At 56.2% G+C, this 12399-nt stretch overlaps 2 protein-coding genes across 2 annotated transcripts; both read right to left on the bottom strand.

The window, feature by feature from the left end:
* Nucleotides 1-1917: 1917 nt before the first annotated feature.
* On the bottom strand, nucleotides 1918-3108 carry C8A04DRAFT_38320 (uncharacterized protein; the record flags this gene model as incomplete). The annotated part of the gene is made up of 2 exons (XM_062784201.1): nucleotides 1918-2809; nucleotides 2966-3108. The coding sequence occupies 2 exons, from the start codon at nucleotides 3106-3108 to the stop codon at nucleotides 1918-1920; spliced, it is 1035 nt and encodes a 344-aa protein (XP_062635739.1).
* Nucleotides 3109-6376: 3268 nt separating this feature from the next.
* Nucleotides 6377-8847, bottom strand: C8A04DRAFT_29994 (uncharacterized protein; the record flags this gene model as incomplete). Its single annotated transcript, XM_062781214.1, has 4 exons — nucleotides 6377-8128; nucleotides 8182-8215; nucleotides 8277-8471; nucleotides 8540-8847. 4 exons carry the CDS (start codon nucleotides 8845-8847, stop codon nucleotides 6377-6379), a joined length of 2289 nt encoding a protein of 762 aa, XP_062635738.1.
* Between the last annotated feature and the right edge of the window lie 3552 nt (nucleotides 8848-12399).

Genomic DNA, 12399 nt, shown 5'->3' with positions numbered 1-12399 from the left:
AGCTGGAATCGGGACGCGAGTCAGGCGTGCCTGTCCCCGTGGCTGAGGAGGAGTGGCTGCTGACCGGTCTGGAAGGGGGTGCCTGAGTCTGGGGGGAGGGCACGGGCGACGGGTAGTAGCCTCTAGAGTAGGCAGAACCGCGGCGATGAGGGGGGGGTTTCTGGGCGAAGCGCAGTACCCGCTGGAGTAGCCGGACCCGTGGCGCAAGCGCCCTGATCCAGCACCATGCTTCAAAGCTCGGTTTCTCTGAAGTTCGCTGTGTCATGGCTTCGTCCAGTTCGCTCGTAGAGGACGAGGCACGTCTCGCCGTTGAGGAGGCCGCGTCGCCGGGCAGTGAATGGGGCACGCCTTGCCGTTGAGAAGACCGCATCGCTGGACCGCGGACAAGGTACATCTCGCTGTGTGGAAAGCCGCGTCGTTGGTCTGTGGACGACGCGTGGCTCCCTGTAGGGAATACCCCGTCGCTAGGCCACGGACGAGGCGCCTCGCGGGGTCGGGGAGACCCGTCGCTGGGCAACGGACTCCTTCGCTGGAGGTCGGGAAAAGAGTGAACTTTTCACGCGCCGCGGGTGAACGGACTGCATTGGAGGATGATGTTGTGAGTTAAGATAACAAACATGATGCTGGCAATGTGGTGTTGATCGAAGGCGTTCGTTTTGGTGAAGATGAAACAGATGACAACAAGACACGTCGGGGTGACAACATTGTCGTGAAGGTCGCGTCGGGCTTCAACTTGGACAGCTTTGTAGGAAGGCAGTAAACCACTAGAATGAATGGAGTGGTTAGCATTTATTGCCTGAAGAAACACTGAAAAAAAGAACAAGAAAGGACGAAAGGAATTTCGCAGAAACCCACTGAGAAAACTAAACGCCAAAGTGGGAAAACAATAACCACCAAGGGTCGGGGAAACACCAAGGGTCGGGAAAACACCAAGGGGCGGTGGAAAAAAATATTGAACTTTGTTCACGATGGCCCAGCCAGTAGACGCCTCACCCCCCGGAGGGGATGGGGAGTGTACTTACAAGTTCGAAGCCAAACGCAACTGCCAACCAAGAAACACCGACTGCTATGCTCGCTCGCTCGCCCGCTATGTGCCCTGGAAATGCTCACGTCAATCCAACGCTGTAACCAACCCAAGAAAGCAGCAAGCAAATTTAAAGCCACCAAAGCAACCAAGAGAGAAAGCCAGAAAGCCACTAAAGATTGCATCTGTTAGCATTTGAACCGGCGTGCTTTCCAATGGTGTGGGTCAGATAGGGTGGGTGAGACACTATCCAGCTTGGCCATCTTGAACAAGTTCAGTTCTTATTGTGTTGAGAATAGGGAAGGAAGGAAAGCGTTATATTCCCTTGGCTGTGTTGTGGGAGCACGTGATGGCTTTTGCGGTGGTGAGGAGGCCGAAAAGGGCTGGGGTCGGTTGTGATCCCGTGTCTGCCTGGGGCGAGAGCGATGACCTTGACAGACATAGGACGGGGTAGGATGTGTTCACCATTCTCACCGTGGACAGAGCCTGGTTCCCAGAAGGTAGGATAAGAAGAATATCGAGGAGAGCGTGTTGAACAGAGGCGGACAAGCCAGATTTCTCCATGGATTGTTTGTTTACTTGCCCCTTTTCGAGTTGAAGATGGTCAGCAATGCCATTCTTGGGGCATGAATGACTAACAACGGGATGAGGGGTGATGTATGTCTAAGGGAACGTAACTAACCTAAGGATACTAATCACAGATACCCATTGTCCGAGTTAACACAAAATATAAAGGGTGCTTCAATCATTCTTGAGGGTATTGACAAACGGCCAGTCTCCTTGGGCTTTGAGCCCGAGATTTCTTCCAAATCGTTCTAGATCATTACAGTCCCTTTCCAAGCAATTATCTCTCCTTACAGGTAGAGAATCCAACACTTCTTCCCAGATTACCCCTATTCCAACAACAACCCGGTAATGCCCCCCGCTCCAAAGATTGCCGCAGCCGTCAAGAAGCTCGAGATAGACAACAACGACAACCCACTAATCCCATGCCCAGAGGTGCAGCCCCCAGCAACCCTCGCGCCAAACACAATCATGAACCCGCCAAGAAGCGACCGGACCGGCGAAATGGACGCCTCGGTCACCGGCCGCAGCGCCGGCACAGCCTGAGAGATGGCCCACGCGCCGCTCACCACACCAGCCGAGAACAGCACGTTCGTGTACTTCTTCGCTCCCCACACCCAACCCCCGAGTTCCTCAAACGCCGTCGAGGTCCCGATCAGCGATCGCCTCAGGAGTATCGAGACCAGCTGAGACGCGGCAATCGCCAGGCCGCCAGCATATGGTGTGATCCCCCGTGCCACACTCGCGCCTGACGTAGTCAACTTTGCCACGGTAGCGATCACCAGTATCAGCACTGCTTCCAACCCCACCAGCGCCACGGCGCGGTTCACACCGAAGGCCTCATGCACCGTCTCTGCCGGGCGTGACTTATCCCCCCCTTTCCCCAGCCCATCGCCGTCACCGGCCTTCTCATCAGCTGCCTTTTGGTCCCGATTCCCTTCTTGAGAACACCCCGACGACGAGGAGGAGGACCACGACGAAATCCAAGACCAAGCGACGCCCGCCAACAGCCCGCCCGCCAACGCCCACCGTCCTGATGTCACGCCCACGCCCAGTTGCGCCAGCACCGTGCCGGGACACGCGCCCGACACGGCCATGCCGGCCCCGAGGAGGGCGCCGCCGAAGATATTGCCGTCGTATTTCGAGAGGAAGCCTAACGAGGCTGGGCGGCGTGGTGGGAGGGAGGTGAGGCCGAGAGTTTGGGAGGCTGTAACGATGAGACTGTGGGAGACGAGGGTTAGTCAGGTGTGAGGCTGTTATTAGTTCGGCTTTGAGTTGGGGGTTGTGAAGCACGTCGAGAGTTGACGATAAGGAACGCGTAAGAAGAAAGGTAGAGTCAAATAAGTGTGGCTGCTAAAGAAGTTGTGAGTAACATACGAGCTCCCCGCAGCCGCGGTCAAAAAGGTTTGAAGCATAGTAAAGTCGGTAAAGTTGAACTGGGTCAAGATCACGTCTGGTGCGTATACACCAGCCACGGTGAGTGCCGCGCCCATGGCGGCGCCGCTGAGTATATCGTTCATTCTGTTGGTGTTGACGTTTGCGTTGTTGATCGCGATAAGCTAGGGAGAGAGTGTGTGGAGGTCGAGGAGGTTGGCACTTATGAGCGTATCGGTATGTTCAGTAAGGTAGCATGGCCCTGATTCCTCGGTCCCGGACACAAGTCTAGGTAGTTTGGGGGTACTACGCTAGGGGGTAGCACGTTGAACCCCAAGTCACGCGTCTAAGAGGTGCTGCGACCCGTGAGGAGGTAATCGTCTTAAGTTGAGACTGGTGCCGTCATGCCATTTCTTCAAGAAATTACGCATTACTCAGAAAACGTGGCGGGTCCAAACCCCCATGGGCAAAAGGGCTGGCTCTTTTGGCGAGATTTTGACATGAGTGCTCGACCGTTCTCGGTGGCGCTGGATCGGGGGACAGGAGTTCCCCGAGGTGCTGGGTTCTGCCTTGTTCGTCGCTTCCGCTTTTGGGAACGACTTGAGTTGCGGTGTTCTGGAAGGAATTACCGATCTTGATATTCCAGCCAAAACCCGGATTCGGCCATCAACAGCACTAAGCGATCCGCACTTTTCTTCTCCGCATAATTTTTCGAAGATGGCGGTAATTAGCAGACCTTCCAAAATCCCAACATGCCTCGGCCTCGCGACCTCGGGCACCTTCCTTTTGCCCATTCTGGAACGATTACCAACACTGAGGATGGATGTAACCCTGCAATCCGGGGACCATTCCGCTGGGTCTTTGCTCACGGTTCGCCGGCAACCCTCGTGGCTATTCAGAAAATAATGCTTGGTGGATTCTGAGCATTTTGTGTTCGGCGATCTGCCAATTTACCCCATAAACTTGCTCGGGGTCCTCTTTGTTGCGTAATCCTGGTAAATCCCAGCAGAAACCCCAGTCCCGGAGGCCCGGGGACCCACAGCCTGTTCGGCGTTCCTGGGCCCGGTTCTGCGGTTGTTGACGAAATGTCGCCGGCCCGCATGCCGAGCGACCGAGATGCGGGAATGCTGCCGGCCTCGTGTTTCGCGGAGGGTCGTCGACTAGACACATGGACCGCGATATCGGCTCCAGGCTGGCTGGCGTCCATGCGTTCGCCCGAGACGCCGGGAATCCGGGATTCGACGGCGTCGAATGCGGGGCCGAGGTACGTCAAGGACCCAAAGGAGAGGGCGGACTAAGATTTTTGGCCCTTGAATATAGGTGCAACCTCGCAAGATGCCCGCCTTAAGACCTGACATATAGGTTACTTTCATCGGCGCCAAGCTTCCTGCGGTACGAGGTCCCCGATGTCAACCTCGGGATCATCTCTGAATAATAACTTGATAAGTCACAGCTAGCGGGTGCGTTTTTCTCTGGTGTTTTTCATTCCTTCCCCTACGACCAACAATAAAGTGAGGGAAGTCCGAGGCTTCAACGTAACCGGTCCATTGGCCTCATTCTCTGGTTGCCCTTAGGTTAGCATGCTGCTCCGGCAGAGAATATCCACGAGCAAATACTCTCAATGGTAAAATATGCCGTGGCCGCGAGCTTCCAAGTCATCGCACCACGTTTGTGGGTAACTACCCCGAGCCGAGAACTTGTCCATCAAGTGCTTCTTCGGCCCGAGAGGCAAGGCCGGACCCAATTCCGAGACCAATCTTTGCGAGTCCGGTCCAAACCATTGGCAGGGTGACCAATCAGGGAGAGTTGACACACAGGAAGAAAACAGCACAAGAAGGGCCTCTCCTGTGTAACAACGACAACACCGTTGGCACAAGGGTTGCGCGGAACAAAGTTTTCCTCTTCCGGTTCTGCTAACAAAACTTAGCAGCGGCTGCTACCGAGTTGCCATGGCAAACCATCCCAAAACAGTTACACATGGATGAACGATGGGAATAAGCTGGTGCGTATGTTTTCTCCCGAAGTAGCAGCAGGCACGACGATCGGCAGACACCTCGCGTTTCCGGACCGCTCACAAGTCACAACTCATGGCCCAATACGACAGACAAGCCCAAGACACCCCCCCAACAACATTCTGTATCCGTCCAGACCGACCACCATAATGCTGCTGCTGCATCTGCAAGAGAAAAACACACCCCGCGGACATGCTTGCACCCCCCGCGCCCAAAGAAAATGTGACCAAACTGAACCAACCAACTCTCCCATTCGCTGCCCACGGGCCTTCCCGTTCCCCCTCTCGCCGCGAGCTGCATAAACGAGATGAGCAGCAGAGAACTGAGAAAAGCCCGCAGCAGGACGCGCAGAAAACGCAACCACACTCACACTCTTTTTCACCCACCGACACCGATTCATCAGTCGGCAATTGGGATGGGTGACAGACAGCACATCCCGAAAGGTCCCAGGCTTGAGGTCCTCCTCATGTCACCCTCCCAAAGCTCCAAGAAAAGCCCCAATATCACACACAGCGAGTAATTAAGTAATTAGCTAGGCACTGGAAGTAACCACACACGCCACGTACGAAGACACGCGCATGCCACCGCAAGCAGTCCTCCATCGTGATGGCCCCAAAGGACTGTAGTGTAGATTGATTGCGTTCAGAATTGGGTCTCATTTCCGCTCATATCTCGCCAAAGCAGGCTCGGGCCGTGTCTGCCGCCGCGTTCAGCGCAGGACAAACAAACAACAACAGCCTTGCGCAGTTGACCAACTCTATACACAGTGCTCTCATATCGGCCTCAATAGTTACTCAGTACACAATACAGTAGTAGGTAAGGACTGATCATCCATTGCTCTCAAATCCGCTTCATGCGATGATAATTATATAAAGGAGTGACATGTACATACTCCTCGCCTCCGTCGCGCCAGCCTCAACAGCCGTGCGACGGTATGCAGTCGGGGTATATACTGGGTATCTTTCGTTTGGGTATTCCAAAAACCATCCGAACCCCCCAAACCAGGAATTCCAAAACCACCATCAAAAATATGCTAAAAACGCCGCAACATTGGGCATAAAGACATTATCGCGTTAAGGAGTGTCGTGAAAAGGTCGTCGAAAAATCCCAGCCATCATCATCTCTCTCCTCCCCGCGCGCCATTTCTATCATGCAAAAGTCCATAGCTAAGGGGGCCAAACGTGCCCCTCGTGCTTCCAAAATGGAAAAGAAAACCCAAAACCATTAAACAATGTGCTCATCATCCCATGTGCACTTTTCAGGGAACCATCCCCACTTTCTCGCTCTCGCATAAACCAGAAAAAATCAAATTAAGATTAGAAGTGAAGCAAACCAAGCAGCAAACAAACGTAGAGAGGCAAGCAACACACACACACACACACACCCAGGCACCCTGGTCCCCCTAGAGGAAAAACAGCGCAGCCAACAAGCTAGCGAGCAAGTTCACCAGACCCGACGGGCCACCCACCACACCACGCGGCATCATCCTACCCGCAGCGCCCGTGGCGATGGAGCTAGTGGCTGACCGCGTCGTGGTGGAGGTAACGAGCGTGGAGGTGCCAGTGGGTGGTGCCGACGTGGTTTCGGACTCGGGGACGGACACACTGCTGGCGGTGCCGGTGGCAGAAGAGGGAGATCCAGTGCCGGTCTTGGTCGTGCTGGTGCCCGTGGACGTGGCCGTGGCCGTTGCGCTGTGGCCGGAGGAGCTGGGCGGGGGCGACGAGGACGGCTCACTTTCGCTCGTGCTGGTGCTGGTAGTGCTGGTAGTGGTGATGGGGACCGGCTCGGTGTCGGTGTTGGGCGGCGCCTGGGAGCTAGACGAGAAGGAGGGCGTACCCGTGATCTGGCTCTGCGGTGGCGTGCCGCTGGTCGGCTGCTGCGGCTCGCCGGGTTGGATGTTGCAGAAGTTCCAGAAATCGCGAAAGACGTTGTCGAGGTACGCACGCAGCGTGAGCTTCAGGTCGGCGGTATGGTCGGCGAGGCAGTTGGTGCAGATGTCCGTGTTGACTTTGAACTGCGAGTCATTTTTGCAGAGATCTGAAGTGAAGCCGCCCTTTTGCGCAATGTTGAAGGCATTGTTGCACTTGGCGTAGCAGCTGGGTGGAGCAATGGTGATGTCGCGCTTGAACAGGCCGAAACTGCGGCGATCGTAGGACGCGCCCTTGGTGATGGTCGCGGTTGGCGCGGGGGGGTAGTGTGTAAGATCCGACTGCGAAGCCCAGTTACCTGTAGTAAGGGTGGTCTTGTGGCCGTGGATCTTAGTGGTGACCACTTCTCCAGCGAAAATGTCGTAGCTCAGGCCGAACGCCCTGGGATCCAGGTTGAAGTAGCCCTCCGTCGGAGGGTAGTAGCCCGTCTTGTTCTCGGGCCATTCAATGAGCGGGAAGTACGGCGCCGGCTTGCAAAATGCAGGGTTGCAAACAAAGTCATCGGCCGGGGCATCAGCCCACACATTGCAGCCCTCGGGTTTCGGGAGGTCGCAAACATATCCGGGGTCACAGCCCCAAAGTTGGCGCTGACCACTCGTGGCACGTGGAGCCGGGACACCCGAGTTCGTCGGCGCAGGGCAGACCGAAACGTCGCGGGTGATCGTCGGGCCGGATACGGTGATTGTGACGGGGGGTACAATAGACGTCGTCGTCGTCGTGACGGTGGGTCCGGGGATGACCGTGGTAACGACCTCTCCGTCTTTGGTGACCGTGATAGTCACGGGCGGGAGCACGGTCGTGATCACATCCGTAACCGTCGAGGCAGGGAGCGTGCTAAACCGGGTGATGGTGTCCGTGGTTCTGACGACCGATGTCAGCGTGCTAACAGTGACAAAGGTCGAGGTCACAACCGAGGTCTCGGTCGTGTAGATTGTCGTGCTATCCGTGACGGTAACCGGATACGAGGTGACAAATGTGGTGACCTCCGTTACGGTGATGCTGCTCGTGAGCGTCGTTGGTACCAACTCAGTGGCTGTGGCAGTGGCAGTGACGGTATCAATGTCGGTCAAGGTCTCTGTCACAGGAACCGTGGTCGGGACGACAGTGACAAACGTGGACACAACCACCTCGGTTGTCGTCTTGGTCTCCCACTTGGTGGTCGTGCTAACATCGCACTTCTTGGGCCACCCCTTGCAGACGGTGGTCGTCACAGTTACCGGGAAGGACTGTACGCGAGTTAATCTTGAAAGCATAAAACTGCTCCAGAGTAGGCACCTACCGTGGTGTAAGTCGACGTCAAGAATTCGGTGGTTCTATGGTCTCATTAGCGCCAAGAATTCCACTGATCAGCTAATTGCTGCCGTTAAAACTTACTCCCGCGTAACCGTCGCCGTCTCGGTGACCTCGACCTCGTCTGTCTTGGTGTCAGTGACTGTGGCTCTGTCGGTCTCAGTCGCCGTGATGGTGTCCGTGACAACGTCGGTCACGGTATCCGTCACAGTCTTGGTCGAAGCCGGAAGCGTCACCGTAGCGCCTGGGCGCGTCACCGTCACAGCTGGGAGGGTCTCCCTAATCTCAAGTTAGCACAAAGCCGAGATACACAGGCACGCGCTCTTCGCGGTCTCCAGGCTTCGTACGTGATCGTGGCCGTCCCGGTCTTGGTTTCCGTCACTGTGCAGGTTTCCGTCTCAGTCGCGGTCCTGATTTCGGTCTCCGTCTCCGTCTCCGTCTCTATGCACGTTGTGGTCTCGGTCTTGGTTTCCGTCTCTATGCACGTTGTGGTCTCCGTGTAAATCTGGGTGACGGTTTTGCCGCATCCCCAGCACTCTACCCCATAGCCCGAGTCCTGGGAGTCCTTGGCTCTCGGAGCCAATGGGTCGGCTGCGACGGCAATATGAACAAGGGACAGAGCCCCAAGGCCCTGTACGAGCTTCGTGAGAAGCATTGTGTCCGAAGTTGGGCCCGGAAGTGAGGAGCGAGCGAAGAGGTCTCAAGAAAGAACGAGCATGAGAGCGGCGGACGCGTAGGGCGAAAGGGAATGGCGCCCACCCGGCATATGTACGAGGGGCCAAGTCGGGCTGGGTCAGATCGGGGTCCTCCCGGGGTGGAAATGACACAAGTGCGTCGAGGCTTGGCAGGCAGCGAGCCCACTACACCATGAGCAAACCACCGCTGGAGATAGTAATGCGTGACGCCCAAATCACCGGAAATGAGTAGTTATGTTTCTTGTTATTGTCTTGCTGGCTCTCCTTCGAACGGTTACGCGATCTAGATCGGCATTAATTGTCTCTTGCGTTGAGCCCTAGGAGCTCGACGACAAAGATAAATGAGGGAGCTCTTGGAAAACAAAGAGCCGGGAGAGCTCCCAAAGCTCCCGCTCGCTGCAGACTCGCATCTGCAGACGGGGAGGGTGCCCGGAATCAATGGATGTCCCAATGACCTATCATGATTTGGTAACGCTGCTAGGGTGGAAGCCCCCCCCCCCCTGTCCGTAGGCCTGGGAAGGCGACTTCACCTACCAAGCCACCAAGCGACCAAGCAAACGAGGCTTCCAGGCACCGGGCCTTTTTTTAATCTCTCACCCCCTCCTTGAAGGATTCTCCGCAGTACACTCGTTAAAGCTTACACCACAGTCGAGTCGAACGTGGGGCGACGCTCTTTGCCAGGCTGAGGTCCGGATGGGCCAAGCGAAAGATGTTCGCAAACCTCGGAGGATTTTTCCAGCAGCACGGTAACGACTGTGATGAGCTTGTCGGTGCGTGTTGCGACGATCCCCTGCCGGCATTGTTCGCTGTCCCGCGCCCGCTTGAGAGCCTCCTCGGTCGAGTTGAGCATGCCGCGTGGCAATCGGATCGAGGAGGGAGACGAAGTATCCCAAAAACACACGCAGTCAGCATGCCGGGATCAGTGGATGGGACTCGGTGCGGGAACGAGCGAACATCGCAGCTGGCTGCTGGGTCACCGACAGCCCAGAAAAAACTCCTGCAACCAGAGCAACCGAACGTTGCATCTTGGGCGGGGCAGTTGACTGGACAGCAACCGACAACGAGGCTGGAGTGCGGGATTGTGGTTCATGAGTGGCCCTGTTGTGGCCGTTCGAGTCGGTCAAGCCCCCCCGGGGGCTGAGCGGGTCGTCCTTCACGGCAATCCGGAAGCTGGAAAAGACCCTTTTGGTGTGCCGAGTTGAGCCACATTTTTCATGAATTGGCAGACACGAGCCCGGTTTAAGCGGCCTCCCCCCGCACTTGGATCCAGTGGCAAGCACGGCACGGCCGGAGCGTGTGGCAATCAACAAAGTCCAAACCCGGGTTCTGGCAAATGAGTATGTACTCTTGCTCTGCAGCTTCTGTTCAAGTTATGATCTGGCCCTCATGGGGGTGAGCTCGCTGCGTGGCCGTCGCGGTAGCAAACTTCCGGCCGCTGTGCCTTGCAGAACTCGCTACTGCAGAGTCCAGGCTTCCGGAAAACATGCTGTGGGTGGTCGACGGTCCCCGCTTGGGAGCGTGTGAGACATGTGAAATCATCCCACCTGCCGGCCAAACGGTGACTAGTTAAAGCTGGGACTGCGACAAGAGAAGAAGACATACATACACAGTAAGACATCCGCAAATTCAAGCGATGAATGGAAGAGAGACGTGGTGCGTAACCCGATGGACGGTATGGGTTGACTCGGGTGGTGGGTGATGGGAGCACCTCGTCGTCCCGCTCTTCCGCCTCGTCGGGCCTTTCTTTGCTTGCTACCTCGTATCTTGCGTCGAAGTAAGAGGAAAGGAACCCGACAAAGGTGGTGTGCTCGTGAAAACCCAGGTTTTCCCCCGCCGCCCAAAGAATAACCACAGGAAGGCGCGTTGGAGTGTATCGATGCAGTAACATTAATAAATGGCCTAAGAAGGAACGATGCCCAAGAAAGTGCAAGTCGAGGTGAGTGGGTTGGGAGCTTGGGCCGCGGGAAGCAAGCTCTGTTGGGAAGGAGTTTGGGCGCTGGCGTCTTCTGATTGGACGATCGGCCCTTCCCTTGCCTCCTTCGGTCTAGCCCTGCAGGGCGGAATGGCGAGCGGGGCCGCCTTGCCCATTGCAACCGTTGCTCTCTGCCCCGCTCCGTATGTTCCCTTCTTGGCCTTCTCACAAGTTTTTTCTTCTTCCAGAGCAACACGCAGCAGCGTCAGCAAGATGGAGAAGGGAACTTCGCCCGCCTCACCCGCGACAACCGTCAGCACGCCCTCATCAGCTCGGTCAGGCTGGTGATACAGCTCCAAAGATGGAGTGGGGGAGACGCGTTTACCGTCAAGAGCCTTCGATCGTCTTTCGCAGCACTTTTCCTGTCCTTCTCTTCCGTCAATTAGCTCCACCCTGTGTACCAAACCATTCAGCCTCTCAAGTAGTTACTCCGTAGTTAGCATCCTCTGAAATCTTGTAACCTCCAGCGTCAACGCCGCAGCAAGCCGGCTTCCCCATCATGATACTGAGAACAGTAATCCACGGCAGATTTCCCGCCACCATACTCTCGACTCTGGGCGGTTCTCCTGAATATTGTCAGGCCAAACCGAGGAACAAACGCCGGCAATTCGCCCCATTTGGGCATCGGGAAGCAGCGCGGGTGTGATTTTGTTCTGTGGCCAGGGTCTCGAGCGTGACATCCACATCAAGGACGGTTCACCAACCAGCCGTTCTGCATCGGGATACGACACATGCCTGGGGTCGGCGAGCTTGTGGCCTTCCAGTGGTGCCGCCCTCCACGACCCTGTGCTCTCCAGGCTCAGCCGCAAGTCCGGCACGCGGAGCCAATTGTGAGCACTGGCCAACATGGCCTTCCCTGCCGTCGATCCTCGACTTGCAAGCCCAGGCACGACGGCTCGTGACAGGCAAGGCTGAGAGGGACATGGTCCGTGATCTCGCCCAGGGTTGACGGCAAAGTGTTGACAATGATTCGAGTCGCCGAGCTTTGCAAGGAAACACGTCATGACATCTCAAGCCATCAATTCACGGGAGAAGCCATCGCCATCGGCGCCAATATTTCTGACTTTACTCCGCGCCAAATATTTACTGTTCCCCCGAGCAAAGGCGTTTGGCGTACCGCAATGAGGAAGTTCGCGACTACGGTTAAGGGCAAGCTCATCTATTTCTGGCAGGCCTCGAACTCCGATTTTGTCGTGGCCTACGAAAACTCGACTTCATCACCTCGCAAGAAATGAAAGGGTCATCTCATCACTTACTCCTGGATACCGTTGACTGAGAGAGTGCCTTTCCCCCCAACAACCTGATGAACCCCAATCAAACTGTGGCGGTGATCGTTCCCTCTCCTCGACGACACATGTCCCTCACCCTGGGACGGCAACAAGATGCGAACCAACAGTGCCAACAGTGACAACCGAGCCCACCCGCTCGAACTCACCCACCCAATAAGAGGAGGATGGCGTCCGAAAAATGGCTGACCAGCTTGCGGGCTGACGATTGGCTGACTTCCTGCGGGGTCCTTTTGCGGACTTGCGGCTCGCCC

This window comes from Dichotomopilus funicola, assembly GCF_033296635.1.
Source record: "Dichotomopilus funicola strain CBS 141.50 unplaced genomic scaffold C8A04scaffold_45, whole genome shotgun sequence".
NCBI classification, from domain to species: Eukaryota; Fungi; Ascomycota; class Sordariomycetes; order Sordariales; family Chaetomiaceae; genus Dichotomopilus; species Dichotomopilus funicola.
This window is presented reverse-complemented; position numbering and strand designations above follow the sequence as displayed.